Here is an 18,401-nt window from a genome sequence, read left to right on the forward strand (position 1 = left end):
AGACATCATAAAATAGATATTCATATCACTAAATTGTGTAAAAATAATTCAACCAACAATTTAGGAAATGCCTGAAAAAAAAATATTAAAACTCCATATTATGAAATGTTATTTCATCATTTATTTTCAATTATCATAGTTCTGTTAAATATATTTTTTTATTTCACTGCAGACAAATCCCTCTCCTTAATTTCATGTAACATTCAGAATTTTACCCTAACCCTTTTAATATTGATGCATTTTATTTCATAATGTCAGTTTTTATAACAGTGGTGTTGTCAGTAGTCACTGCACTCTCACCGTCAAGGCAGTCATATATTCCCGCCTCTCCTAAAGGGTTGGAGATATCTGCTGTAGAAATGGCTGCCCTCAGTTGAATGGAACTAGATGGCACTCGACTTGTGGTGCTCAAAGCACAATAAACAAAAATAATGTTTGAAAAAATCAACAGCAATGTTTCTTTCCAGAAATCATGACCCAATTACTTCATGTAAGTTAGTGTTAGTTTCATGTAGGAACTATTTTCTTTCTACCAACTACATCCATGAACCGTATTACTACGCAGAGGGAAGAGAGCATCTATTCATGGATGAGAGGCTCATGCTCGTGGCAGCAGGAGATGTAAACATTAATGGTGTCCTTTTCAGCTAAACTGTAACATTAGGTAGCTTAGTGGTGCTAGGTGAGCTAGCAGTGGATGCACACTTCTTGCTGCGCAATGATGCAGTTGGCAGGTGTAGTTCGGTAGACAGATTGTCTTAAGAAAAGTAAATTGTGATTTTTAGATGGAGACATTGCTGTTTTTTCATTGCAAATGTTTGCAAATGCAAATTTTTTTGGTTGCTTTGAGTAGAAGAAAACAATAAGCTGCACCAGCTGTGTTTTTGGACATTTGAATCTGGGGCACCATAAACCTCCATTAGGTGGAGTTTTGTTGCTACCTCCTCTCCCCTTGGATCTCCGCAAGTGTTGTGAGGACTCTAAAACTTCACCTGATCCTCGGCATGAGGGTGAGTAGATAATGGGTGCACTATCCTTTTAAGTCACAATTGACAAATGGAAAATGCTTGCTTAGATTGCACTGTTATAATAATGCTATACCCAATTGTTACTTTACCAGTCCATGGATGGAGGGGAAAAAGAGATGCTGTGGTGTAATAGTTATGGATGAGACTGACTTAGACAAGGGAGTCCTAGTGTAGTCTCTGCTGTGGAGTGTTTTAATGGTAGTGATTCAAGGAAACCCATCACTCATTATCCTTGCAGAGTTAGAGTCTTGGTGCTAACTCAACTTTGTTCTCCTTAGTGCTTGAAAAGTTAGCTTGCAGACTTTGTATCTTCAGTGTGGCTGTTTGAGCAGGCCATATTCATGTCAGAGAGCTTTGTTTGTAGCTCCTGCTGGGATCTAAGGTGACACAAGGAGGGGGTAGGGTGTAGCAGCATCAATAATCCACTTATTGTATAGATAACACATCAGAAGGGGCTATTCTTCACAGTGAGTTCTTTAAGCACATTTTAGGTAGGACTTTGGTTGCATAGCCACATTTGGTTTTTAACACTTTTTTCACCACTGGGGCCAGTAGGTTGCTGCACCTACCTTCTCATTTTGGACTGACTTATCTCTGCTGGGTAATTATCCTTATCAGTCCTGGAAAACAACACAAATAGCAGATAGAAAACACACTTCACACACAGTCTTTGCTTTGGCTCATACTGTATATCTTTTACAGACACCAATGATGCTCATCTGCAACTGTTTTTAAAATAACTAACATTGTTCAAATCTTCCCTAGTGTAAGTTTCTTTTGGATCCAGTTTTGGCAATGAAAGGAGAAAAAAAATTCACTGGTAAGAACGTTATGAAACCTTATTTTGTATGTCATTCAAACAGGTCCAAAGCCAGTGCCTGTCTGCTGCACACAGACCTCCGGAGCCGTTACCAGGTCCGACTCCCTCCCAAGCTGCCAGGCATGCACTACAGTGTGGATGAACAGTGCCAGATCCTGTTTGGAACCAATGCCTCTTTCTGTAATGACATGGAGGTACAACATACTTCATTTGTCCTAGTATATTAAATGTCACAAAATTAATTTTTCATTACATGTTTATTGTATAGCTAACCCAACCAGGACAGGCGATCCACTGATGTTTACAATGTGTAAGAGCAGAGTTATTTGAACAAAGGAGAGAGAGATATTACCTGGCATGGAAGATACAGTGTTTGTTTGTTTCTTATGTGTAACACAAAAAACGGAACAAAGTTTTTGGTTCTAGCACAGACAGGGCCCTCTGCTGAAGTCTTTGGGTTATACTCCTCTTATCACAAACACACATTGGCCAACTGAGATTTGCATCAACGTAGCCAGCCAATCAGGATATGCCTACCCGAATACATGCGGATACCACAATATACACTGCCCAAAAAAATAAAGAAAACACTTACAGATGCAGCCACTTCAAATTTCCGTTTGGTCCGTGGTGGAGCCATGACCGATCCGTGACAGGTCCCTGTCGTCACCTGGCCGGGCTCATAGCTTTAATGAGATTTCAATTTTTCAATTTTCAATTTCAATTTTATTTATAAAGCCCAATATCACAAATCACAATTTGCCTCACAGGGCTTTACAGCATACGACATCCCTCTGTCCTTAAGACCCTCACAGCGGATAAGGAAAAACTCCCCAAAAAAAAACCCCTTTAACGGGGAAAAAAAAAACGGTAGAAACCTCAGGAAGAGCAACTGAGGAGGGATCCCTCTTCCAGGACGGACAGACGTGCAATAGATGTCGTACAGAACAGATCAGCATAATAAATTAACAGTAATCCATATGACACAATGAGACAGAGAGAGAGAGAGAGAGAGAGAGAGAGAGATGCAGGTAATGACAGTAGCTTACAACAACATTAATGAAAGTAATAATATTATAGTTATAGTTCTGGCTACTGTGGTACAATATGTTGAAAGTATGTATTAGTATCAGACAGTATACTTGTGTGACAATAGTCATATGTGTATAATAACAGTAGAAGTATGACTAATGACTAATAATGGCAGCAGCAGCAGGAGGCATCTGGCAGGACCACGGCAGCAGCACAACCACACACGTCACACTGTCCAGGCACCGCTGCGGTATGAGTTATTCTGAGAGACAGTGGAGCACAAAGGCTCCGGAGAAGAAGCCGAGTTAGTGACATCCAGAATGGCCGAGTTAGCAAGATGCAGTAATAGGATGAGAGTGAGAGAGAGAGAGAGAGAGAGAGAGAGAGACAGAGAGAGAGAGAGAGGGAGAGAGAGGGAGCCCGGTGTATTATAGGGGGTCCTCCGGCAGACTAGGCCTAAGTCAGCCTAACTAGGGGCTGGTACAGGGCAAGCCTGAGCCAGCCCTAACTATAAGCTTTATCAAAGAGGAAAGTCTTAAGTCTAGTCTTAAATGTGGAGACGGTGTCTGCCTCCCGGACCGTAACAGGAAGATGATTCCACAGGAGAGGAGCCTGATAGCTGAAGGCTCTGGCTCCTGATCTGCTTTTGGAGACTTTAGGGACCACGAGTAACCCTGCGTTCTCAGAGCGCAGTGTTCTGGTGGGATAATATGGCACTATGAGCTCTCTAAGATATGACGGAGCTTGACCATTTAGAGCTTTATAAGTTAACAGTAGGATTTTAAATTCAATTCTGGATTTTACAGGGAGCCAGTGCAGAGAAGCTAAAACAGGAGAAATATGATCTCGTTTCTTAGTTCCTGTTAGTACACGTGCTGCTGCATTCTGAATTAGCTGGAGAGTTTTTAAGGACTTACTAGAGCTACCTGATAATAGAGAGTTACAGTAATCCAGCCTTGAGGTAACAAAAGCGTGGACCAATTTTTCTGCATCTTTTCGGGTCAGGATAGGCCTAATTTTCGCAATATTACGCAGATGAAAAAATGCAGTCCGTGAGGTTTGCTTTAAATGAGAATTAAAAGACAAATCTTGATCAAATATTACTCCGAGGTTTCTTACGGTAGTGCTAGAGGCCAGAGCAATGCCATCTAGAGAAACTATGTCATCAGATAAAGAGTCTCTGAGTTGTTTGGGGCCAAGAACAATAACTTCAGTTTTGTCTGAATTTAACATCAGGAAATTGGTGCTCATCCAATTTTTTATGTCTTTAAGGCAGTTATGGAGTTTAGTTAATTGATTACTTTCTTCTGGCTTCATCGATAAATACAACTGTGTATCATCCGCATAACAATGGAAGTTTATAGAGTGATTTCTAATGATGTTACCTAAAGGAAGCATATATAGAGTAAATAGGATTGGTCCGAGCACAGAACCTTGCGGAACTCCAAAACAAACTTTGGTACGTAAGGATGATTCATTACGAACGTCAACAAATTGAAAACGATCAGATAAATAAGATTTAAACCAGCTTAGTGCTGAACCTTTTAGGCCAATTAAGTGATCCAGTCTCTGCAGTAGAATTTGATGGTCAATTGTGTCAAACGCCGCACTAAGATCTAATAAAACAAGAACAGAGACGAGTCCTTTGTCTGAAGCAATCAGAAGGTCATTTGTAATTTTAACTAGAGCTGTCTCAGTGCTATGATGCACTCTAAATCCTGACTGAAATTCCTCAAATAAATTATTATCCTGGAGAAAATCACACAGCTGGTCTGCGGCTACTTTCTCAAGGATCTTTGACATAAAGGGAAGATTAGATATTGGTCTATAGTTGGCTAACACCTCTGGATCCAGGGTGGGCTTTTTTAGGAGAGGTTTAATTACAGCTACCTTAAAAGACTGTGGTACATAGCCTGTTAATAGGGATATATTGATCATATCTAATATATGAGTGTTAACTAAAGGAAAGACCTCCTTAAGTAGCCTAGTTGGGATGGGGTCTAAGAGACACGTTGATGATTTAGATGAAGAAATCACTGCGGTCAATTCTTGAAGAGAAATTGGGGAGAAGCAATCTAAATATATATTAGATTCTACAGCTGTGTTTGAGGTTAGATAGGTAGGCCTACCATCCGAGGGCAGGAGATCCCCTGCGATGACGTAGAGAATACGGGGCCGACTGGTAACGCCCCTAAGTTTAATTTGTAGAAACCAGTTACAATGGTCTGTCTATCCACCAAGAGGAGCAGTGAGTGTGGAAGCTGAAGCGGTTTACTGTGCCTCTTATTACTGAGAGAGCTTCCCATACAGAGCATATTTAATGATTATCACTATAGATATATATGTATATATATATATATATATATATATATATATATATATATATATATATACAGTACAGGCCAAAAGTTTGGACACACCTTCTCATTCAATGCGTTTTCTTTATTTTCATGACTATTTACATTGTAGATTCTCACTGAAGGCATCAAAACTATGAATGAACACATGTGGAGTTATGTACTTAACAAAAAAAGGTGAAATAACTGCAAACATGTTTTATATTCTAGTTTCTTCAAAATAGCCACCCTTTGCTCTGATTACTGCTTTGCACACTCTTGGCATTCTCTCCATGAGCTTCAAGAGGTAGTCACCTGAAATCGTTTCCACTTCACAGGTGTGCCTTATCAGGGTTAATTAGTGGAATTTCTTGCTTTATCAATGAGGTTGGGACCATCAGTTGTGTTGTGCAGAAGTCAGGTTAATACACAGCCGACAGCCCTATTGGACAACTGTTAAAATTCATATTATGGCAAGAACCAATCAGCTAACTAAAGAAAAACAAGTGGCCATCATTACTTTAAGAAATGAAAGTCAGTCAGTCCGGAAAATTGCAAAAACTTTAAATGTGTCCCCAAGTGGAGTCGCAAAAACCATCAAGCGCTACAACGAAACTGGCACACATGAGGACCGACCCAGGAAAGGAAGACCAAGAGTCACCTCTGCTTCTGAAGATAAGTTCATCCAAGTCACCAGCCTCAGAAATCGCAAGTTAACAGCAGCTCAGATCAGAGACCAGATGAATGCCACACAGAGTTCTAGCAGCAGACCCATCTTTAGAACAACTGTTAAGAGGAGACTGCGCCAATCAGGCCTTCATGGTCAAATAGCTGCTAGGAAACCACTGCTAAGGAGAGGCAACAAGCAGAAGAGATTTGTTTGGGCCAAGAAACACAAGGAATGGACATTAGACCAGTGGAAATCTGTGCTTTGGTCTGATGAGTCCAAATTTGAGATCTTTGGTTCCAACCACCGTGTCCTTGTGAGACGCAGAAAAGGTGAACGGATGGATTCCACATGCCTGGTTCCCACTGTGAAGCATGGAGGAGGAGGTGTGATGGTGTGGGTTTTTTTTGCTGGTGACACTGTTGGGGATTTATTCAAAATTGAAGGCACACTGAACCAGCATGGCTACCACAGCATCCTGCAGCGACATGCCATCCCATCCGGTTTGCGTTTAGTTGGACGATCATTTATTTTTCAACAGGACAATGACCCCAAACACACCTCCAGGCTGTGTAAGGGCTATTTGACCAAGAAGGAGAGTGATGGAGTGCTGCGGCAGATGACCTGGCCTCCACAGTCACCGGACCTGAACCCAATCGAGATGGTTTGGGGTGAGCTGGACCGCAGAGTGAAGGCAAAGGGGCCAACAAGTGCTAAACACCTCTGGGAACTCCTTCAAGACTGTTGGAAAACCATTTCAGGTGACTACCTCTTGAAGCTCATCAAGAGAATGCCAAGAGTGTGCAAAGCAGTGATCAGAGCAAAGGGTGGCTATTTTGAAGAAACTAGAATACAAAACATGTTTTCAGTTATTTCACCTTTTTTTGTTAAGTACATAACTCCACATGTGTTCATTCATAGTTTTGATGCCTTCAGTGAGAATCTACAATGTAAATAGTCATGAAAATAAAGAAAACGCTTTGAATGAGAAGGTGTGTCCAAACTTTTGGCCTGTACTGTATATATATATAATACCATTATTATGGCTATATAAATGTAATTTATAGTGCTGTTAGATTGCTAAGAAGTCAGTCAAGTCAGTCGGATGAAGTCCAGTGGCAGATAGAAAACCACAGTTCGCAGGATATCAGTAACACTGCCACTGAGGAGGAGGAGGAGGGGGTAGTAAGAGAGGATGCAGGTGACACTGAGGTCAGTATGCCAGTCAGAGAGAGAACCATGGAGCAAAAGGTTAGAGTTAGATGGCCTAGGGCAAATGACAGTAAAGAATGGGAGATAGTTAATAGAGATTTGTCAATAATCTTAAGCAGGCTTAGAGGAAATGCAATAGAAAAGTTAGAAAAGATGGGAGATATAATTTACTCATATGGTGCAGAGAGGTTTGGGGTGCATGAGTGAAAGAGGAGTGAGAGGGTACAGTCAGGTAAGTCTAGGCAGCAAGGAGAAATAGAGAAGTTAGTTAAGGAAAGGAGACAGTTAAGAAAGCAGTGGAAAAAGGCTACAGAAGAAGAAAGGGAGGGAATTAATGTTGCAAGAGGAGTTGAGAAGCAGGCTAGCAGTTCTTAGAGGGCAGAGCATCTGAAAAAGAGGAGAAAGAAGGAACATGTAAGGACAGGTTTTTTCAGGGACCCTTTTAAGTTTGTTAAAGGATTGTTCAGCCAGGAAAAGGGAGGGCAGCTCATAACAGAAAGGCTAGAGGTTGAAGAATATTTGAGAAATACATATTCAGATTTAGAGAAGAATAGGATAGTAGGTTTCCCGCCGGATATCCCTCCATTAGGAGGAATAGAGCATGAGATGGATGTCAGGCCACCTAGGTGGAAGGAAATTCAGGAGGTGGTCAGGCATGCAAAGGCTTCTTCGGCCCCAGGGCCTAATGGAGTCCCCTACCGGGTTTATAAAAGTGCACCTGATATCCTTAAATTTTTGTGGAAACAGCTAAGAATAATTTGGAAGAAACAAATTATCCCAAGAGCATGGCGTAGGGCAGGGGGTGTCCTCATTCCTAAGGAGAAGGAGTCTGTGGACCTTAGCCAATTCCGGATGATTTCTCTCTTGAATGTAGAGGGGAAAATTTTCTTTAGTGTAGTAGCGCAGAGATTAGCTAGCTACTTAGAAAGGAATAGCATAATAGATACTATAGTGCAGAAGGCAGGAATACCAGGTTTTGCAGAGTATTTAGAACATACTAGCATGATCTGGCACCAGATTCAGGCAGTGAAGATTAAAAAAAAAGGGACCTGCATGTAATATTTTTAGATCTTGCAAATGCGTTTGGTTCAGTACCGCATAGCCTCATTTGGAGTGCGTTTGACTACTTCAAAGTGCCACAGGTAGTTGTTAACAAAGTGAAAGCATATTTTCAGGATATTAGGTTGTGTCTAAGTACGGCAGGTTTCACAACAGGTTGGCAGAGGCAAGAAATAGGCATCATGGCAGGGTGTACAGTTTCTCCATTAGCATTTACTATGGCAATGGAAGTAATCATCAGGGCTTCTAAGTGGGTGGTAGGTGGGGAGAGACGGCAGAACGGGTTAGGGCTTACATGGATGACATGACACTCGTGACCACAACAATGCCATGTACAAAAGAGGCTACTAGAGAAGGTAAATAAGAACCTCAAGTGGGCCAGCATGAAGATCAAGCGTAGTAAGTCTAGAAGCATCTCGATACGTAGAGGGAAGTTAAGTGATAGGAAGTTTGTCATAGATGATGAGGAAATCCCAACAATTAGGGAAAAGTCAGTAAAGAGCTTAGGTAGGTGGTACAATGTGGAGTTAAATGATGAGGAACAGATGGTGAAATTTAGAAAAGATGTGGCTGAAGGATTGGATAGAATAGATAAATCAGAACTTCCAGGAAAGTTGAAGTTTTGGTGTTTGCAATTTGGGCTATATCCTAGGTTAATGTGGCCATTGTCAATTTATGAAATTCCAATATTCGTTGTGGAGAGAATTGAAAGGCCGGTTAGCTCCTATATTAGGAAGTGGTTGGGCGCTCCTAGGTGCCTAAGTAGTGTTGCATTGTATGGAAAGGGGATACTTCAGCTGCCAGTATCTAGTTTAACAGAGGAATTTAAATGTACCAAGGTCAGGACAGAGGTCTTGTTATCTGGGAGTAAGGACGTGGTAGTTAGGAGTGTAGTTCCAAATCCAACCAAGGGGAGGAAGTGGAGCCCAAGATTGGCAGTTTAGGAGGCAGAGGCAGTTCTTAGGCATGCAGAGATTGTAAGTAATGTTCAGTTTGGCCGGGGAGGCTGTAGAAGCGAAAATCGGTGCCTTGAATTGGGCCAGATGGCTCCCGACCTCGTCTTCTACTTCTCTTGCAGGTCGTCCTCTGAGTTGATTTAATATCTTAGGTTCAGTTGGCTAACACTTAGAGAAACACTGGAGTCAAATAGAATCTGGTGCAATCGAGTTTAATGTGTTCACAGGCTTCAACACATACAACTCATTGAGTCAGGCTCCGGAGCAAGACTGAAGTTTCGCTCTCTGCGTTCTCCCTTTTATGCTGGTGAAGATTCGAGAGAATCTCCACCCTTTTCCTTTAATCCTTCCCACCTAAGCCCAAATCTACTGGTGGCAGACCTTGTCCAAACATGACCTCTGGGCCTGGAAATCCCCAAATTCTCCCACCATTAGATTCAAGCCTGGTTTCACTTTATTTTTTAAAAATATATGAAACCTGGGGACTTTCTCTATACAGTCCCCTGTGCTTTCATGCAATGTGAGCTTTTGAGTGTGTGTCATGCAATACAAACATTAGAGAGTGTGTGTGTGTTATTATTAAACAATGCATAGTGTGGTATATGTGTGCTCTTCAATATGAATACATAACCTTGTGTTATGAATACATAAACTTGTATAACATTGTTTTATCACACATAGATGCATAACAAACAGTTTTATAGGAACTTATAACATAAAACATGGTTATATGAACTTCACTCTTAATCAACTTATGCAGTTTAACACCTCTACCTGATTAAAAATTAAATCTTACTCTACATTCCCCCCTTTGGGGCTACATAGTCCCATCTAATGCTTCAAATCAAAGAGAGAAAAATATATATATTCCCCCTCTGGGACTTCATAGTCCCATACTACTTAACTAGGATCAGTAAATGTCACACATAAACCAACTTCAGTGAGCCTTCTGCTAAGTAATCATACTGTATGAACATTATGCAATAATGTTTTGAGCACAAAAGCTAAGCTAGATGTTCCATTGCATGCATGATTATTTATAGTGGCCTCATACATAGGTCACAATTGGCAAAATACATATCACTCTTTAGCCAGTATTACTGTCCGGTTGTTGTCTATCAGACACATAGGCGGATATGCCCACCATCTGCAGTCACCGACAGGATGCCACCTGGTCCCTCAGTATTCCAACCACCTGTTGTAAAGCTTGATATCTGACCAGTTGTTGTTGTAAGGCATCCCTAGCCTGGGTCAGCTCCAGGACTTGGTTACGCAGGTTGAGTGTCTCTTGTTCAGTCAGCCGCAGGTGTTCCCTCTGCAGCCGTTTGTTCTCAGCCTTTCTGATTATGTAGGAGCCAAAGCGAACTCTGCGGAGTCTTTTCCGACGTATTATGGGGTAACTGCGCACAAGTTGGCGGAAAGGGCCTGCGGGAACAGGATGGAGCAGGGTGCATAGCTCCTTTACCAAGTCTTCATGCTTTTTCGTAGTTGGCACTCCATCAGGTAGTCTCCAGAGGAAACTTTCCACCTGTTCTGGGCACACTCCGTAGTCCTGCTCCAAGATCTCACGTGTTTCCTGTGATAGGGCCTGTACTGACAGGTGACCCTCATTGCGGGATTCCAGGGCCTCCTCTGAGAGTTGCACTATAAGTGGTGGGCTGGTAGGCGAATAGGATGTCAGTGGTCCAATATCATCCTCTGACGATGATGATGGGTTAGGGGAGTGCAATGGCAGCAACCTAGTGCGGGCACTGTCCTCAAGGTTTCTCCTCTTAGGTGGTGCCTGTGCTGTGGTGGTTGTCTGAACCTTTAATGCAGCCTGCATCAGGTATTGGGAACACTGTAGGTCTGGATTCACGTTCCCCCAGCTTCCTTCTCGGCTGGGACCTGCCTGGACTCTGCCATCCGAATTAGCGTTACTGGGGATTGGGTTGGGCGCCTCTTGTTGGGTCCCACTCTGACTGGGGGCTTCGACCGGGTCCGGGATCTCTTGCAGTATGTAGCGGAGCAGGGAATTGGTGGGAGGTTGGGTTGGTGGCTGAATTGATGGCCGGGGTTGAGCGTGTTGAGCGTAGAGCTGTGACAACGTCATCTGGGGAGCGCCTCCGCTGGGGGTACAGGCTGGTGCAGAGCGGTTGGCCATCGGGCAGGGTAACCCTGGGTGGAATGGTGGAGGTGGAGAGGGTGGAGAGGGTGGATATGGCGGAGGAGGCTGGTTCGGCACACTTGGCTCCTGCTGGTGGCACTGGAACCCAGGTTGGCCCCCCGGGCTCTGCTGGTATGGATATGGGGTTCTCCAGTTCTCAGCCATGTTCTGCACCTATCTTAAGGTTGTAAATGACATCTTTAATACACTTCACCTTTTGGTTCTTCTACCTCTCTCTTCAACACTTAATTCTGTACATAAGCCATGCAAGCAGGATTAATTGTTAGTGGTTAAGTGTTAGTACCGGTCAGGTGACAGCAAGGGTATTAGGGGCTGGTGGTTCGTGGCATCCTCCGTTCTACATAATCTCCTCATATTCTCCTTCCGCTTGCCTATATTTCTGCTCATATTGGACAGCTTCTACTGCCATGCCTTGTGGCATTATCTCATATTGGTTTCTGACATATCGCACTATGATCTGGTCTTGATACTTAGGAACCTTTCCCTGAAAGCCACTCATGTCTTCATAGGGCTCTGTACCTTCAGTGGGCCGTGGACCTTGGTCTATTATGACAAACTGTCCCATGTGGGTTTCCATAGCCTTTCTGAACACTAACCGCACTAAGGGAATAACACAACAAGCTACTATAAGAAGGGTCAACACAATAAGTCCCAACAGTGCTCCTATCATTTGCAAAATCTTCCCAGGGGATAGTCTGCTTAGCCAATCCCAAATTGAGGAAATCCTAGTGTTCCAATTGGAGTGCTGCACACGTTGGTCTCTTAATGTACATATGTTCTGTAAGGCTCGTGTTAAGTTGCCATCCTCCCCTGTGTGCATGGGGATGACAGTACAACAGTCTTCTCCTATCATATCACAGACCCCTTGGTCTTGAGCAAGCATTGTCTCGATAATGAGCCTGTTTTGCACCGTCATCAAAGATGTGGCATGCAGTTGCTCACTTACTCCTTGCAAAGCGTCTATGGTCCAGTTTACAAATCTCTGCTGATTATACCACAGATAATTTACCCAGCGGCTATTACACTCTACGTACTTGGCGTTCGTTATGTACCCAAAGGGCGCGGAACCCCATCCTCTGGCCCACAATATCCAGTCCTCTGATATAGCCTGTTGCCCCTTGGGTATCCCGTACGGTACCTGCTCGTATGTAATGTATGTATTAGCATCCTTCTCCCAGGAATATGTTCGAGTCTCAGCCGATCTACGAGACCTGTTTGAAGTACTGTTACTTAGACTGTTATTTAGACTTATTATCACAATTTGTCCTGTTAACATTACTGGGGCACAGATTCCTGTCCAATTCGCTGGTAGTACAGCTTGTACCTGGCGATTGCTCTCACACATCCAAAATATGTCGGCTTATAGCTCTGTGCCGTTACTAAGGTCACCAATCCATACCCGGTAGTTCTGTGTGTAGTTACGTGACATAATAGATGAATTCCTTGAGGCACCACTGATCACCTGTTCGCACTGAATTCTGTGTTACATTCTGTGTTACATGTCTTGTCCTGCCTCTGGTTCGCATTTACTGTGACATTTACATACCTACACTGGATCAGCTCCTCCGCCTCTTGGGAAGTGTTGAGAGAGGTGGAGTTGTCTATCCAGTACTCTATATTAGATCCGCGTGCTACGCAAAATGGGAATACGATATCTCGTGCCAAATGCACTACTGGAGGTACTTGATACTCCTGTTTGATTGGGTCAGGGGCACCTTTAAGACTCACAAGACAAATTGCCATGCTATTAGTGTGTCTCCCCCTCCCTGCTGCCATCCACATGGTGCACTGAGCAAAACAAAAAGCTTTTGCTGCACATTCCTCTATATCTGGGAGAGGCCTGACTCTGGGTAAGCCCCTCTTCCTGTGGCATGCTATACATGAGCTATTGGTGACTTGTTTAGCAGAGTATTCTAGCCATTGATAGAACTTATTGGACTTCCAGGTGGTTGTTCTTATTACCTCTACTCTCCGTGCCCTCACATCCCTTGATTTTCTCTGGGGCACTGGATCTAACTGAAGCCACAGGCGGGCTACCTTTATAGGTATGCTGCGCCTTGTATCTGTGTCGGTGCAACCTCTTATGTCACACATAACTCTTGCTGTCACCTTTCCCTTTGCACTACAGTGTGGTCCTATGGACCGGCCATGCAACCTAATGCTTCCTGGACCCTCCACCAATATGTCATCATAAGCATGTGATTTATAGTAGGTTAAAGGTACTATCTCTCTGTATGGTATCTTGTCCTGCTTTGCGGCTAGGGTCCCTAGTGCCACTGCACACTCGCCCAGTTGCTCCTGGCTTTGTCCACCTTGCTCTGCTCCTTCACTTTGTTTCACTCCTGCCAGGATGTGCAATAGGGTTAGTAATACTACTGCTATTATACCTAATCTAACTCCTCCCCCCGTATTATCTGAGCCTTCAGGTCTTCCCTGGCCTGGTCTACCGAGGGGCTGGTCCCTCTCCTCCATCTGTGTCTCCTCTGTCTGCGTTGCCTGTGTCTGCGTCTGACCCCTCTGTGTCTCTAGCTTCGCCTGTTCCTGAGCTGCTGCTTTCTGGGCTGCTACTTTCTGAGCTGCTGCCTTCTTCTCTTTCTCCTCCTTCTGCCTCTGCTCCCTCTGCTCTCTCTGTTCTTGCTGTGCTTGGGCCCTCATCACCGTCCCTGCGGCCATCAGATGACGACTCATGAGGTTCATCGCCAGCCACTGTGGACGGGGTGCCTCCCTCCGAGGTGCTCTCTGATGACACCCTCTCTGGCAGCGACCCACTGCTGTCACTCCGAACTCTGCCCCGGTCCCGTCTGAGCGCCAAGCGTGCTGACCTCCTGGTCCCCTGTTCCTGCGGGGAGGCATTGCCTTCCCCCTCTGGATGACCCACTACTTCCCTTGGGGCGGCTTCGCCCTCCCCTTGTGGATCTGGGGGTGCTGCTCTTTGTCTGGCTCTAGGCCGAGGTATAGGTCTCTCTGGGTTGTTAGCTCTGCAGCAGTGGTTAAGATGGAACCAAACGTCCTTACCTTCTACTTTCAAGGCAGTTGGTGTGGCTAATATGACCTTGTATGGACCTTCCCTTCGTAGCTGGTCCCACTTCCTTTTGAATACCTTGACGTACACCCACTCTCCAGGAAGTATTCTCTGTCCTCGGTGGTGGCTCTCACCTGCTGGAACACAGCCCTGTGGATACGAGTCAGACTTCGTAAGTAATCAAACATTTCACCTTGCAACTGTTCCAGCGAGGGCCCTTCATAGGGACCTCTCAAGTATGGTATTGGCATGGGTCGACCCGTAAGCATTTCATGCGGTGTTAGATGCGTGACTCTGCTAGCTTGTGAGCGCATTGACATTAGAGCAAGCGGTAAAGCATCCACCCAATTGAGTTTATCTCCGCTATTTGCCACTATCTTAGCTATTTTGGCCTTCAAAATACCATTTGCTCTTTCTACTGCTCCCTGTGACTGGGAATGGTATACGCAGCCAAACTTTTGTTTAATTCCCAATTGCTTTAGTGTCTCTCGCACTACATTGGACACAAAGTGACTCCCATTGTCTGATGATATAGTATCTGGCATCCCAAACCTTGGGAAGACTTCTTGACACAGAAATTTGGCAACTGTTCTGTGGTCTGATCTTGCGGTGGCTTTTGTCTCCACCCATCTACTGTATCTACATATAACCACTAAGATATACCTCATTCCTCTTGCTCTTGATTGTGGTCCCATGTCTATGTAGTCTAGCATGAGGTGCCTAAAGGGACCATCTGGAGGTGGTATATGTGCCAGAGGGGCTGTAAAAACTTTCCTGATGTTGTATCTTGCGCAAGTCTCACATTCGCTTAGTACTCTATCTACTGTGGCTGCCATGAATGGTGACCACCATCCTGCTTGCAATTTCCGTAGGATCTCCCCCCTTGCGCAATGGTCACTACCATGCGCCCAAATTATTGCATGTCTTAGCAGTAAGGTTGGTAGGACAAAATGACCATGACTATCTCGCCAGAGACCATGCGTTGGACCCTGCGGCACTGTTCTGATAGCTCCACGTTGTACCCATAGACATTTTTCACTTTCACTAACTCTGTTTTGAGCCATTATGAGAAGACATGGTAGTGAGGGGTTCACAGTCTTGTATGGTTAGTATGGGTGCCATTGATGCAGCTATTGCTGCCTGTTTGGCCGCTTCATCAGCTAGGTTGTTCCCTTTAGGTATCAGTGAGTCAGTTTTTTGGTGGGCTGGACTTTTAATTACTGCTAAAGCCGTGGGAAGAAGCATGGCTTCCAATAGTTCAAGGATGGCATCTCCATGAGTGACAGGAGTGCCGTCAGCTCTGCGAAACCCTCGTTGTTTCCATATGTTAGCATGAACATGACAAATGCCATAGCCATACGCTGAGTCTGTATATACATTTAGTGACTTTCCTTCTGCTAATTTACATGCTGCTGTTAGGGCTTTTATTTCTGCGAGTTGGGCTGAGCAAGGCTGAGAGAGTTTACATGATTGCAATGTGACAAAGTTCTGGTCATCGTTGTCGAGTTGAACAATCCCGTAGCCGGCGTGGGTACCAGTGGCGTCACGGAAACATGACCCATCAACAAACAATGTGAGATCAGCTGGAATTGGTTGATTATGTAAATCTTCTCTGGCACGCATAAATTTGTCTGTGTCATGAATACAATCATGTGGCGTCCCTTCTGTTGGTAACACCAGTTTAGTGGCGGGGTTAATGGTAGTACAGCGCTGAATGTTAAATTCAGGGGCTGATAGGATTACCTCATAGCCCGTGCGTCTGGCTTGTGTTAAAACGAATCGTGGACTTGTCAGTAGCGCATGAAGTTGATGGGAAGTATACAACATCACAGGATGTCCCATGGTCAGTGATGATGCCTTCTGAAATGCAAATACAGCTGCGGCTAGCCCCTGATAACAGGGCAGCAGCCCAGATTCTATGTTGTCTAGCTTGGAGCTGTAATATGCTAAAGGTTGCTTCCCTGTAGGTGTGTCTTGCATAAGCACAGCACAAGCAAAGCCTGATCTTTCAGCTACATATAAATGAAAAGGTTTAGCGTAATTAGGAGTCCCCAACACTGGAGCAGATTGCATGTCTGTTTTTAGAGCTTGGAACGCTCCTTCTGCTTCCTCTGTCCACACCAACTGTGCTGCATTATTAGTTTGACCTGCTGCCCTTATCAGAGCCCTGAGTGGAGCAGTTTTGATGGCATAGTCACAAATCCACGGCCTGCTATAGCCTGTCATGCCCAAAAAAGATAGCATCTGACCCACCGTCTGCGGTTGAAGGGCCTTGATTACTGCCTCTAACTGAGATGGTACAATACATCTTTTGTCCCCACTCAACTGTCTGCCCAAGTACTCTACAGACTGCCGACAGAACTGCAGCTTATCTTTATTGACCTTTTGCCCTCCTTGTGCTAAAGCTGTGAGCACGGCTCTTTTTCACATTGTTCTTTTGTGGGGCTACAGATTAACAGATCATCTATGTACTGCAAAACTGTGCTTGGCACGTTCAAGCTCGCCAAATCTTGTGTAAACACGCGGTTAAAGATCGAAGGCGAATCGGAGAACCCCTGTGGGAGCTCGAGTACGTATATTGCTGATTTTCGTACGTAAAGGCAAACAGATATTGGGAATCTGGATGTAGTGACACACTGAAAAAGGCTGAACACAAATCAATGACTGTGTACCATTGGGTGTCTGGTGGAATGTTTGATAACAATGTATGTGGGTCTGGAACGCGTGGTACTTCGCCGTCTACCACTGCATTCACTGCCCTCAAATCATGGACTAAACGGTAATCTGTTGAATTTGGTTTTCTGATGGGAAAAATGGGTGTGTTGCAAGGGCTTTTGATTTTAACCAGCACCCCTGCTTCCACAGGCCCTTAATCGTTGGCCTGATACCATCAATCGCATGCTGCTTAAGAGGATACTGTTTCTGATATGGTAGGTTAACGTGTGGCTTCAGCTTAATGTGAACGGGTTGGGCTGATTTTATTAATCCTACATTGGTCTTATGGGCTGTCCACAACTGGGGTGGGACCTGGTTTAGCATTTCATTATGTTCTGCAGCAACTACCATGTGTGTGGTTGTGCTTCCATCTACCATTACTTTGTCTGCTACTGCTTCATCACCTACTTTGACTGAGATTCTGATAAACTGCTTATCTTTTGAAATGTGAATGTACTTATTCTTTGTAGGTACCTCTCTTGCACCTGCAGGGCACGCCTGACCATAGGACCAATATGATGAGACTCATAACCATCTGCCACTAACAGTGTGACGTGTGGCGTGGAATTTGGTACCTGAAACCACCCAGACAATTCCTCTGGAAGGCGGACAGCCGCTGCCACACCTTCTGGTCCCAAAAACATGTCTTCACTTGTGACTAGACATGGTTTCTTGTTTAATACTGCATCCCAACATTCTTGGTAATCCACAAGAGTCAGATCTTTGTCATACATGAGTGTGCAATGCAGTGGCAGAGTGGGGGTATGTGCTGTGTCATAGTGAAGTCGAATCCACACCTCCCATTCAGTCCATGCCTGTTTGAGGTGTGGCTCTTCTGGTGTCAGCTGGAGCCAGTAGGCAAGTGCTTGTTGTTTTTCTGTCGTGTCCTGGGGAAGCTGTGGCATCATGTGTTGTGGGGGTTCATCAGGGAAATCCAAATACAGTTCATCCTGGGTGCACATGATTTTTGCTTTTAGGGGGCATAGAATGTCTCTTCCTAATAGGTTTACTGGGGTATGAGCTGAATATAGCAAGGGCGTGCATATAACTTTGCCTGCAATGAGCATTGGAACGGGTTCCGTCAGTGGTATGACTTGTGATTTCCCAGAGAAACCTATTGTTTTTATAAATGACGTGGAGAGGGGGAACCTGGAACCTTCTTTTCCAATGCGCGAATATGTAGCTCCTGTGTCCACCATGAATGGGTATTCACGGTCGTGGATGACAACAGGTATGATTGGTTCATCTTGTGACTGCAGTGATATTGCTGGTGACATTAGTTCCCCCTCAGGCTTCTCTGGGCACCCCTACCAAGGGCGTGCCTGCTCCGTGTTGGGCCAGTTTTGTGCTGGACCGTCCCATGGATTACTAGGGCAGTGGGCCCGTA

The 18,401-nt window shown here is 44.5% G+C and overlaps 1 protein-coding gene across 2 annotated transcripts in view; it reads left to right on the plus strand.

The window, feature by feature from the left end:
* Nucleotides 1-18,401, plus strand: part of adamts17 (ADAM metallopeptidase with thrombospondin type 1 motif, 17) — a 526,549-nt gene that overhangs the window by 245,773 nt on the left and 262,375 nt on the right. For both annotated transcript variants that reach the window (XM_033627478.2, XM_078162521.1), the window contains one exon: nt 1,892-2,042. In XM_033627478.2, the coding sequence (XP_033483369.1) occupies nt 1,892-2,042 (151 nt within the window). The remainder of the gene's footprint in view (nt 1-1,891; nt 2,043-18,401) is intronic.

This window comes from Epinephelus lanceolatus, chromosome 2, assembly GCF_041903045.1.
Source record: "Epinephelus lanceolatus isolate andai-2023 chromosome 2, ASM4190304v1, whole genome shotgun sequence".
Lineage (NCBI taxonomy): Eukaryota > Metazoa > Chordata > Actinopteri > Perciformes > Serranidae > Epinephelus > Epinephelus lanceolatus.